This window comes from Lissotriton vulgaris, chromosome 4_1 (assembly GCF_964263255.1).
Source record: "Lissotriton vulgaris chromosome 4_1, aLisVul1.2, whole genome shotgun sequence".
NCBI lineage: Eukaryota > Metazoa > Chordata > Amphibia > Caudata > Salamandridae > Lissotriton > Lissotriton vulgaris.
In genome coordinates, this window is record NC_141691.1 from 1,173,313,395 (window position 1) to 1,173,326,471 (window position 13,077).

The 13,077-nt window shown below is 45.8% G+C and overlaps 1 protein-coding gene across 2 annotated transcripts in view; it reads left to right on the forward strand.

Moving 5' to 3' along the window:
* PIGN (phosphatidylinositol glycan anchor biosynthesis class N) overlaps positions 1-13,077 on the forward strand; it is a 1,076,629-nt gene that overhangs the window by 152,741 nt on the left and 910,811 nt on the right. For both annotated transcript variants that reach the window (XM_086965406.1, XM_086965407.1), the window contains exons 3-5: positions 629-887; positions 11,338-11,459; positions 12,090-12,188. In XM_086965406.1, the coding sequence (XP_086821532.1) occupies positions 658-887; positions 11,338-11,459; positions 12,090-12,188 (451 nt within the window). In that variant the 5' untranslated portion in view covers positions 629-657. The remainder of the gene's footprint in view (positions 1-628; positions 888-11,337; positions 11,460-12,089; positions 12,189-13,077) is intronic.

Here is a 13,077-nt window from a genome sequence, read left to right on the forward strand (position 1 = left end):
ACTTTGCTTGATAAAAGCGAACAATGTGGCTGACCACGGTATGCACCTCAATTTCAAAATAAATTTGTGAGTCCTTAGTTTGTGCAGACACGTCCGGAGCTTGCTGCACTTTTGCTGCACTGAAGAGCAGATACCAAAGTTTATAAAGTGAAGGACAGTGCACCAAATGATAAAGTTCAAAAGGCTTCCAATTTATCTAAATGGGTCTTTTTTCTTTTACATCTTTTAATTTATCCAGAATGGCTGTGATTTTAAAAGATAAAAAAGAATAAAGGACCCATTTGGATAAATTGGAAGCTTTTTGGACTTTATCATTTGGTGCACCGTCCTTCACTTTACAAACTTCTTGTATTGCTTTTGAAACTATGAAAGAAAGAAATATCTGAAGGTTTATGAAGGGCCAGATTGGAAGGGACATGCAGATCTTGTCTGTCTTTCAGTTGCATGTCTCTTTTTTCTGTTGTGGTACTTCTTGGTGTCAAATTACATTGGTGCTTAACTTAGTTGTTATGGTTTTTATTTAACTAAACAATAAAGTTTTAATTAACTAAACAATAAAGTTTATTGATTGATTGGTGATTAACAGTCTCAACTCATTGTCTTCACATTCCTTGTTCACAACTTCTAGTAGTTTGACAGCCCCAGTGCATCACCGCCATGATGAACCTGAAGATCTTCTTTCTCATCGGCCTGCTTGTGCACTTCGTCTTCTTTGCCTCCATTTTCGACATCTACTTCACCTCTCCTTTGGTGCATGGCATGACCCCCTACAGTACCGCCCTACCACCTCCTGCCAAGCGGCTGGTGCTCTTCGTAGCTGACGGACTCCGGGCCGACACATTTTACAAAGTGGATGAGAATGGCACCTCCAGGGCACCAAACCTGAGGTAAGTTATACCTCATGAGGAATTCTCAATATGCGTGAAAAATAAAAACATTATTATCAGTGCTTTCAGTGTGCGGGGTCCCTCCTGTTCTCAGACCCGGTAGTACTTAAAACTGGACATTGAAATGAGTCCCTATTGGGCCCTACATTCTTGTCCTTAACTTTAGTGTCAATAAACACTGATTGAGTTCTGAACAGTGAGTGTAAAAAAGAATGTTCTGGAGATCTATGTCAGCGATTTAGTTTCTGTTTATATTTCACATTTGTTACTTAATCTTGCGTTCCTTAACTGTGCTTGCTATTTCCAGGATTATGTTTTACTGCTTTTGTGTAGTATATTACTCTTCTTTAGTGCATACTTTGAACTGAGTCACCTCCAGGTTTTTATTACCGTTCACAATTGAGAATTACACAGTTGAAGTTCAAGATAGTGTGAGTGGCTGTTAGTAGGTCTGAAAGGTGTTCAGAAGACACAGTCGTCCAATCCTTGGCCTCACTGCAGAGCACCAGATCAGTGGTCACCTATTACAGTTAAATTATGATTCTGTGAGAACGTGTGTGAAGGAGGTACACGGTTGTCAAAATATTCACAGGATGAAAGTAAAAGAAAATGCAGTGCTTAGCGGTGAGTGGGTAAGTTGTGTGTTGGGGGTTGTGAAGTGAAGGCAACGCAAGGAAGTACATTCAGGAGAGAGTCAAAAAAGGGGAATGAAGAGGAAAGACATGCGGTGTATGATATGCAGGTGGACGAGGTGTGGGTAATAAAAGAGCGTGCATGTCTAACATAGAGTGAACATAATGGGAGTGATTGGGACACTCTGAAGACCACTACCCCTTCCACGGTTCAAAGTAATGTTTAATTCACAGTCTCACAATTTCTGAATTGAATCATTTTCAATATCACTTGCACCAAAATCGTTGTTACTCATTTATCTTATGTACTTATCAATAAAGGACTAGCTTCGTTGTGTTTATAGGGAGACTCAGTACGTACGTATGATGGCAAACCACTTGGTTTGGTTGTTAAGCCCTCACCCACCAACCTAGTTGGTGGCATGCTTCATCATCGGGCCCACCACAGTGACACCGAATGTGTCCCGGGTGTGCTTCGACTCCAGATTACTGAGGAGCTGGTATACTTCTCTGAGTGTGCTGTGAGGGGGTGTGTAAGAAAGTGATTTGAAAGCTATGCAGTAGGTCCCAGTTCCCGAGGGTATATAGAAAACTTTAATATCTGGGCCCACGCTAGCACATAAAAAGGCAGTCGGACGCAGTGGAGTGAATTATGAGCTCCCACGTCCTATGTGGTCGACATGTTTCAGCCAGGCCTTTTATATTTACATCTGGCTTTCCTCAGGACCAATGAGTGTGTGGGTGAAAAAATAAACTATATTTAAGTGATAAGTGTTGTTTAAAAAGTGTCGCACACGCTAAGGTGCTATACGTGTATGGAGGGGGATTCCCTCCGCTTTAACTCGCTATTAGCTGTTAAAGCCTCATGGGTCACCTGGCAGGGGGAGAGAGGACCGAAATTGTCGGTCTGCGAGCTCTGTAAACCTGTAGTCCGGGACACCGGAGCAATAATAATAATAATTTAATAATAATAATTTCTATTACATTTATTTACAAATGTCCACAAAGTTAACTTCTCTTCAAATAGTATTAAAAGCCCCTTCGTTTTTGTTCTGGGTTGTGGTTGCTGTAATGCTTACTGTACCATATCCTCCATATCAGTTTGTAGGCTGCAGCCTAATATAGGTGTAGAACCAGTGGGGGACATGCTGTGTAAGATTATATTTATTTAAATATTGCAGGCGATGCATGAAGAGTTAGTGAGACAACAAAAGGTCAGGTAGATGAAGGTGTTGCTAAGTTCCTGGTGAAAGCGCCTGTGTCCGCAGTGGCGTAACGATATTTGAGGGGGCCCCCCCTGCAAGGTACGTGGAGGGGCCCCCTCCATACTCTATCAGGAGCTCCCCAGGCGAAGTGCAGTGCTGAGGGGGCACCCTGGAGCTTGAGGGCCTCCCGCACTGCGGGGGATGCGGGGGCCTGTGTTACGCCCCAGTGTGTCCGTTCATGGGCCAATAGGAGCTTCTTCTTGGGTAGAAGTCATATTTAATGACCCGCCCGATTGGACAGAATGGGAACTTATCTGGTGAGGTGGGGGTGGGTTGCTGGTTGACACATGTTTAAACTAGGAATAAAGAGGGCTATGTCAATGAGAACCTTTACTGTAGGCTTGACATGATTGTGAGGCCATCGGGAGATCAGTATTAGATCAGCACTAGGCGCTGTAATATAAAAGGACACTCCACTGAGCCAGGATACAAGAACACAGCAAACACATAGCAGGAGAAGAATGAGACAACCGATCCAGCATGCCTGCATACTGCAGAAACCCAATACAACAAAGATGTGACAGGACTCCACAGAAGTAGGCACACAGGACCCGCTTTACAAAGCATGCTGCACACCTTGGTTGAACATAGGTGTGCAAAAAAAATCTACAGACATAAAATCCTAATGCTCATTCACAGAATGAGGGGGGTGGAATTTTACATTCATAAGGTGCACTTTCGAATATGGAAATTCTGATAGTATGCCTGAATTAACTCAGTTAAAACTTCAAATTTAGACACTGGGTTCTTGCCAGCCTAGGTCAACAATTACAAACTCATACGTTTCTCATAAGTAACATATCTGCTCAGGTAATTTTGTTACTGTGAAAGTAGTAAGTGTGTTTTCTGTGAGGGACTGACGAGAAATCCCTCTTATTTAATTGTGATATTAGGGAATTGTTTTCTCCAGGCGAAAGATATTTCCGTAAAAGAAAAAATAATTCCAAGTGCATATTTTCGTCACATTTGTGCATGCATAAGTCTCCATAAGTACATATTACATGCATTAGAATATTCCAGAAAATTAACGACGGGCTGCATTGACTGGAATATTCCTGGATTCTTTCTGAATCTCTGAAAAGATGAAAATCAACTCCAAAAGTAGGAAAAACCATATGAGCATAGACTTCCAAATTATTTTTTTCTACCTTTGTGAATCGGACCCATAATGTGTTTTAAGCATCATCTCCAAAGTGCCTATCGATATTTGAGCATCAGAGATAGATGTGCAATAAAGCTGCCATTCTAGCCATTTTTATATGTACCTTCAAGCTAGGGTTCTAATTCCCACTTGAACTGGCTTCCTCTTTCAAGCCTGGCTGTCCTGTGCACACCGACATGTTGCAGAGGGATAGGCCGAGCTGCAGACGTACGGTGTGATTGCAGGCGTATTGTCTCATTGGACCCTTCACAATGAGTTACAGTGCCTCCCAAACTTGAGCAGCCATTAGACACTGCCTATGCATAGGAGCTACACCTGAAGTATTCAGCAGCAGCTCAGGGTGGTGCTTCTATCAAAACTGGTTTGAGAACCATGGGTGGCGTTAGGCTACAGTCGACGTGAATGAATGTGTTTACTTCTGGTTTCCTGTGATTGAGTTTGTTTACCTCTGGTTTCCTGTGATTGAGTGTGTTTACCTCTGGGTTCCTGTGATTGAGTGTGTTTACCTCTGCTTTCCTGTGATTGAGCGTGTTTACCTCTGCTTCCCTGTGATTGAGCGTGTTTACCTCTGCTTTCCTGTGATTGAGTGTGTTTACCTCTGGTTTCCTGTGATTGAGCGTGTTTACCTCTGGTTTCCTGTGATTGAGCGTGTTTACCTCTGCTTTCCTGTGATTGAGTGTGTTTACCTCTGGTTTCCTGTGATTGAGCGTGTTTACCTCTGGTTTTCTGTGATTGAACGTGTTTACCTCTGGTTTCCTGTGATTGAGTACGTTTACCTCTGGTTTCCTGTGATTGAGTGTGCTTACCTCTGGTTTCCTGTGATTGAGTGTGCATACCTCTGGTTTCATGTGATTGAGTGTGTTTACCTCTGGTTTCCTGTGATTGAGTGTGCATACCTCTGGTTTCCTGTGATTGAGTGTGTTTACCTCTGGTTTCCTGGGCTGATCTTCTGGTGAGCTAAAAACTGAGCATCAAGTGCACCCCGTAGCATTCTCTAAGTTGTGAGGTGAGCTGTCCATGACTTACTCAAGGAGGTAGCGTGGGGTTGAAAAATTGGAACTCAGCAGTACGCACAGTGCGCATAGTACTGGAAAATGATTTCCCAGTCAGTACATTTACTAATAAAGAAATAGTATATGTTAAACTTCTTTTTAATGCTTCAGAAATAAATAATACAGAATATAGGTTTAAGCATAATCACTGTACCTTACTTGGAAAGACGCTCGCACTGGGCACAGTGTTAATTATTAAATTGTGCAGAAGTCATATCATAGATTTCTTAACAATGATAAACTTGATTATCTCTCCTCTGCACTTTACAAGAAGATCGTACCTCATTGTTAATTTGTCTCTGTGGTAATATTTGCATAGAAAAAGATATGTGACGAAAAGATGTTTAATTTTTTTAAATATATTGTATTGTATGGATGTATGTTTTTCTGTAATATTTGATATCAACTACGAGAAACAAAAAAGAAAAAGAAATAAAAAAGATGTATTTTTGTATAATATGAGTATCAAGTATATCATTGTTAAGAAATCTATGATATGACTGATGCACAATTTAATAATAAGCCCTGTGCCCGGTGCGAGGGTCTTTCCAAGTAAGACCTTGTGACTATTGCCAGAGTAGTTTCCCCTGCATTGTAATTGTTCTATGCAATCTATGAGGCAGTAAAAAGTGCATTTCCAATGTCAGTTGTACTGACTGGGGTAATTACTCTAGCGTATTTATGCCACGGCAGTGAAAACAAATGCGGCCTAATACCATGTTGTTTAAAATAACTGTATGGTCCTTTTGCAGTTTATTACCAGAGCACGGCAAACTTGGCATTAGAAATATACAGTTTACTGCCTCACACATTGTATATTAGAATTCATTTACACAAGGAAACAAGTGTCACAAGACATCTTCAATATGATTTTATAGTACTGTACAAATGTAGCCCCTGATTTCCTAGTTTTAGTTATTTCTTTTAAACAGACATGAAAAATGCCATGTCATAAATCACATATGCAGATCTGCTGAATTTAATATGCTGTGTATTATCATTGTTATGAGAGGGCGGGGCAGCATGAACCTCTCAAGGCTTCTCCTCTCTTGAGGCATGGCCTCTGTAGCATACGCAGTCTAGTTGTTGCACGTCACGTAGGCGTGACGTGCGACGGCAGTGTGAGAAGGTGCGCGCGCAGCCTAGGGAGAGCGCGCGAAGAGCAGATAAGGATCGGAAGCGCCGGCCGGCGCTCCTCTGTCACAGATGCTTAAGTAATAAAGTTCCTTTATTACTAACCCAGCACAGTGCCATTATTTACAAGGAATAACGTTACAGTGGCGACGAGGACGGGAGGTCTCCACCGGCACCCTACAGAAAAAAAAAAAAAAAGAAAATCGAACCACCACCCCCACGTGGGCTGCAGCAGAGCAGGCGACCTCCAGACCACGGAGGACACTGCGCAGAGAGGCGCTACGGGGCCAGCAGTGGAGAGATCAAGGGAGCACAGCTGAACCCACCAAGGGAGACAGGCAGAGGAGCGTGGCAGTGCCACAGCAACCAGAGGGGCGGCGCAGTGGCCAGAGAGGCAGCGCTGAAAACCACAGAAGACCGATCACCGCGTACACCTTCCCATCACACCGTGGAAGGTAGGGACAGCGCTGGCTGCCAAAGGGGAAGAAGGGGGGACTGGCACTAGGAGTCCCCAGGAGGACGCCGATACAGAAGTAAAAGACAGCACCCCTGGGAGCCCCACTAGCAAGGCCATAAAAGCGACAGAGAGCAGGGAGGTGAAGATGAGCACACCGGCAGGCTATGCAATCGCACCGGTGCAATTCCTACCGAAACCGGGTGAACCCCTGATGAAGTGGGAGGATTGGAAGGAATATATTGATAATATATTAGAGAGAAGTTCACCCCCCAAAGGAAAAAACGCATATTGCTGCTGAACTTGGGACCAGAGGGTCTCAGGATTTACAAGAGTCTGGTGCCCAAGAAGAGAGAGGACACCGATAAGGACGTATATGCCCATGCAGTAGAAGACCTGGATGAGAGGTACCGCCCCACCATATGTGTGTCAGTGGACAGGTTCAACTTCCAGCAAAGGAAACAGCGGGCTGGGGAAACCATAGAAGAATATGTAGGGGCCCTAAGGAAACTAGCAGCCCCGTGTAAATACGCACTGTGGGAGGATGAATTCATAAAGGACCAGATCGTGATGCACACTACGAGTACACAGGTCCAGGATAAGCTGTGGGCGAGCGGCGACACCACGCTCAAAGAAGTTATGGTCATCGTAAAAAGGGCCGAGCTTGCTAGGAGGTGTGCGGCAGCCACCAAGAAAGATGTGGTCACTCCGACAATGGTGAACAGGATACAAGAAGGAGGCCACCGCAAGGACCAAAGAGGAAAAGACTCAGCAGCCCAAGGAACGAGCAGGTGGCAAGGGAAACAACAAGGGAGTGACAGCAAAAAATCGTGCTACAGATGTGGCAGTTGGTCCCACGATGCCCGTGACAGAAGATGTCCTGCGTTCAGAGCCAAGTGCCTACACTGCGGAATCCTGGGCCACTATGAAAAGGTGTGTAGGAAGAAACATTCGAAGGAAACTGTGAAATGTGTTGAGCATGGTGAAGAAGATCCGGAAGAAGTAGCAGAAGAAGAGGTGATCACGGTCCTGTGCATATACGACCAAGTGATGAGCATAGAAGGGAGGAAATCCACAAAACCCATCCTGGACATGTCGATGGGAGGAATCACCATCACCGTGGTGGCGGACACAGGATCCCCCTTCACCATCATCCAACAGGCAGTATGGGAAGAAACATTCAGACCCACGTTGGGACCGGAGTTGGAAAAGCTAGACATCAGACCGGTCACTTACAATGGGGACCAAATTCCCATGTTGGGGTTCCGCTGCCTACTGTTTGAGTTCAGGGGCCGGTCAGCATGGTGCAAGCTGTACATTGCAGAAAAGGGACCCTCGGTCCTGGGATGGCTAGACCAAGGAGACCTAGGAATCAAACTGGATCCAGGAGGGAAAGAGCAGATTTTACTGACAGAGCAAGAAGAATGGCCGGACATGAACAAATGGAAGGAGAACTACCCGAAGGTATTTGGTGGCACAGTGGGACGGATGGAAAACTTCCAACACAGGATTGTGCTCAAGGAAGGGGCCATTCCGGTAGCCCACAAGGTGAGAAACGTGCCGAATGCGGTGAGAGAAGCAGTCCAAACTGAACTCCAAGAGTTGGAAAAGAAAGGAATAATCGAGCCGATAACATGTGCAGAGTGGTTGGCGCCCCTGGTGGTCGTAATGAAGCCAAATGGGAAGGTCGGGCTCTGTGTGGACCTGAGAGAACTGAATAAGAATATCGTTGTGGAGAAATTTCCCCTCCCCAGAATCGAGGAAATGTTGACCAAGACCAGGGGGGTGCAGTGGTATTCCACCATCGACTTGACCTCGGCCTATCACCAAATTGCACTGCACCCAGACAGCAAACGACTCACGTCCTTCATCACCCCGTTTGGGTGTTACCAATTTTGTCGGATGCCTTTTGGGCTGGCCTCAGCTGCCGCTGTGTTTCAGAAAATGATGCACCAACTGTTCAGAGACTGCAAGGATGTCCAGTATTTCCAGGATGACATCTTGGTGATGGGGCGAGACCAGCAAGATCATGACCAAAAGCTGGGGAAGGTGCTGAAGACACTAGAGAACAAAGGCCTCACGGCGGAGTGGTCGAAGTGTCGTTTGGGACTGCAGTCGGTGACGTACCTAGGTCACGAGATCGGACGACAGGGCGTTACCCCCAAGTCGGAAAATGTCAAAGCCATCGCTGAAGCACCGCCGCCCAGGAACAAGGAAGAGGTCAGGTCGTTCCTGGGGATGGCGGAGTACTACAGCAAGTTTGTGGTACACTTCGCTTCCAAGACCCACAATCTGAGGCTATTGACCAGAGACAGCACAGTGTTCCAATGGACACCGGAAGCCCAAGCAGAGTTTGAATTGATCAAAAGGGATGTGGCAGGAGCTGTTCCCCTCAAGGGATATGACCCACAAGGCACCACCATACTGACGACAGATGCCAGTGACAAAGGCCTGGGTGCTGTACTCATGCAAGACAGAGGCAGAGGGGAGATGGAAACCATCAGCTTTGCATCCAGAGCACTGACGGATACAGAGAGCAAATACAGCGTGATCGAGAAAGAAATGCTGGCGGTCGTATGGGCCATGATGAGATTCCGGCAATTTCTGTGGGGAACACGCTTCTTACTCAGAACAGACCACAAACCGTTGGTGAAGGTGCTGACGTCGAGCGGACATGCCAGTGCCACCCCCCGGATATCCAAGATGTCTCTAAAGTTGCTCGAGTTCAGGTATGATGTTGAGTACATTCCGGGGAGCCGGAACAGAGTAGCGGACTATCTGAGCAGGGCAGCCGCCATGGAGCCAGGAGAGGAAGACCCTGCCGGCAGTGGGGATTTGGTAGCTCTAATAGAGGACCAAGAGAAGTTGATCAGTCTACAAGAGTGGACAGAGTCATATGAAGAAGACACCGACTTAAAGGAAGTGAAGGAATACATCGTACATGGATGCCCGGATAAAAGGAACGTGAGAGCAAACCTCAAGCCGTACTTCGAAGTGCGGGAAGAACTGTCGATAGGAGACAGAGGGATCTTCATATACAGAGGAGATAAGGTGATTCCCCCAAGTACTCTCACCTCAAAACTGATGGACTTGCTACATGAGGGACACCTGGGCATAGGGAAACTCAAGGCACGCGCTAAACAAAATTACTGGTGGCCAGGCATGGACATAAGGGCTGAAAGGCATGTCAGAGAGTGTCCCCAATGTCAACGGGCGGACAAGACATTAAAACCATTAAGGCCAGCGATAGGAAAGTTTGACCCCCCTTCAAACCTGTGGGAAGAACTATCCATAGACATTTTGGGACCGGTCCTAGACGACCAAGGCACACAGAAATATGTGTGTGTACTTATGGACCGATATTCAAAGTGGCCAGAACTGAGAGTAGATGAAGCCATGGACACGGAGAACATCCTTTAGTTTCTGTCTGAGACTTTCACGAGGGAAGGAATACCTAAATCAATCTTGAGTGACAATGGGCCCCAGTTCACGTCAGAAAAATGGAATAAGTTCATGCACAGAAATGGCGTCACCGTCAAACACACCTCAATCTACCATCCGGCCGGAAACGGTTTAGTGGAAAGATTTAACAGGGTAGTGATGGGAGCCATACAAGCGGCCATCTCAAGTGAACAGAACTGGGAGAAGGCGCTAGAGAACATGGTATGGGCCTACAGAATAACTCCTACAGGAACGGGGTATAGTCCATTCCAAATCCTGAGAGGACGTGAACCCTTTACCCATGACAACAGAATTTGGAAAGAAAAGCTCATCACCAGTGAATGGTCCCCCGCGGTGGTGCGGGCCAACTTGGAGAAAGCACAGACAATCTACAGCAACCACTACAACAAACGAAGGAATGTCAAAGGCACAGGTCTGGAACAAGGAGAGTGGGTAAGAGTAAGATTGGCCACCCTGCAGAAGAAGGGAGACAGCAAGTACAGCAAGCCGTTGCAAGTGGTAGAAGTGTATGATCGGGCTGCCCTACTAAGCGACGGGAACGTGTGGTCCCAAGACCGCATGGCCAGGTGCAACAAAGTTTTGGGCTGGGAACAACAGAGCGCCGACTGGGAAGACATGGAAGGCCCCGAAGTGGAGACGGATCAAGCAGCTGCGGAACAGCAAGTTGGAGAGAGAGCCGGAACGGAAAGCGGAGAAGAAGGAGAAAATGGTAGTCAAGGATTTGAATGGGACAGGCTGGAGAGAAGCACGCAGGAAGGACGAGTTGAGAATGAGGGGACAGTAAACCCTGGGACTCAGAGTCAAGAGTCTATGGGGAACCCAGTCAAGGTCACAAGGAGTGGAAGGCAGGTGGTAAGACCTTCCAGATACCGAGATTTTGAATTGGACGATGAACTGTAAGTGACTCTTTCCTGATCAATAAAAAGGGGGAGATATGTAGCATACGCAGTCTAGTTGTTGCACGTCACGTAGGCGTGACGTGCGACGGCAGTGTGAGAAGGTGCGCGCGCAGCCTAGGGAGAGCGCGCGAAGAGCAGATAAGGATCGGAAGCGCCGGCCGGCGCTCCTCTGTCACAGATGCTTAAGTAATAAAGTTCCTTTATTACTAACCCAGCACAGTGCCATTATTTACAAGGAATAACGTTACAGCCTCTCCCCTCGCTCAACAATAAAAATAAATATATATACAAAAAAGTGATTCCTTGTTATATTAGAATGTAAAGCTCTGTTTCCTAAACAAAGTCAAACATGCACTATGCTGTGCACATTTTTCCTGCTCTTTGTTACAGACATATCATTGAGACCAAAGGCAGTTGGGGGGTATCTCACACCCGCGTGCCGACCGAGTCCAGGCCCGGACATGTGGCTCTCATTGCTGGATTTTATGAAGACGTCAGTGCGGTTGCTCGGGGTACGTAGCTATTTAAGCATCTTTTGTGACTTTCCTCGCCTCCTTATTCTTTATTGTACGGGATGCTAGGTAGTCACTGCTCCAAACAATATGATGTGTATTTTTGCAAATTGAATATCACCTTCAAAACAGTATTCCTATCAGGGCCGGACTGGGTTTTCACTCCACAGGGCATTTCCCCTGTGGGCTGGAGACCTGCGAGGCTGGATTTTAAAGCCCAGGGCCGATGATGCTGCTGTGTCACTTTTTTAATATCCCCAAGGATAATTGCACCATGCAGGGGGAGAATTGGAGGGGGGAAGGTAGAGAGAAAGTGATCAAAGAGGGAGGCGGGAGAGGGAGAAGGACAGAGATAGTGGATGGATGGAAAGAGAGAGGTTGTGCCAGTAGACAAAGGGAGCTGCATAACTTTGATCATTTTTGCCAGTGCTGCTTTTGGTTTCTCGGTCCGCCCCTAATTCCTATTTTGTTTTGCCTCAAACCTTTGTTTCCTGCTTGCGCCTGTTATTTTAAAACAGGAGTTTTAAACAGAATATACATTTGGTAAGGCCCATGGGTGTAATGGTGATACGTTGGCATGCTCGCATAGCAATTAAGTGCGCTTTCTTATAATTCTGTTTTTGTTGACAGGATGGAAGGAGAATCCGGTGGAATTTGACTCGCTGTTTAATGAGAGCAGGTACACTTGGAGCTGGGGGAGCCCGGATATCCTACCTATGTTTGCCAAAGGTTAGTGTTCCTATTCGACTGTTCTCTGGCCGAGCATTATTTAAAACCTATTCTTGCAAACTAAGCATTTTACAGAACCTAGCAAAATGGCAATAAAAATTGTTAACAAAAACTTGCCCAAAAAAAATTCTAAAACAAAACTGCAATGGAAACTACATTTAACTAGAAGTGATATCCAAAGTCTCTCCAAATACAGACTCATGCCTGACCAATCAAAGGCAGTTCCCCATGAGCACTCCATCTAGTCCTCCTTTGGGATGCAGCAATACCGATCCTTACCAAAAATGTTTTTTTTTAAAAAAACACTTTATTGAAGCGAATGAAGCAATCCACAGTTGTAAAGACCAATTACATATCAAGTACAAAAAAACATCAGATGCCATACCGAACATTGCACGTAAAACACTGGTGTACTCAGTAGGATTGCGTATTTGGACATTGAGAATGATACAAGGTACATATTTTTTGATAAGGCAACAGAAAATCACAAAGAACATAATGAACATCACAGAAGTTGAAAGCAAAATAAAAGAAACTAAAATCATATCTACGAGATTGCAAGACTAATACAGCAAGTCAGGTCACGATGTGTTAACCACCACTTTGGACAAAATCTTCAGCCCAGACTCAGCAGACGACACCAAGCACCCCACTACCCGGGCACGGGCGGCTCGATACAGCCCACACAGCTGAGTGTTAACAATCAGGGCCAGTGGACAGAACAAGCAAAATAAAACCCCCATTAATATCAGGCAAGACACATTAGGTGCTACGAAACACGATGTGCCACCAGACGACAAGTACCTAGCCTCGTGAATCGAGGGGCAAATGTGAGCCGCACTGGTATCCATGAGTTGTCAAGTGCAGCGAAGGCGCCACTCTTGCTCTA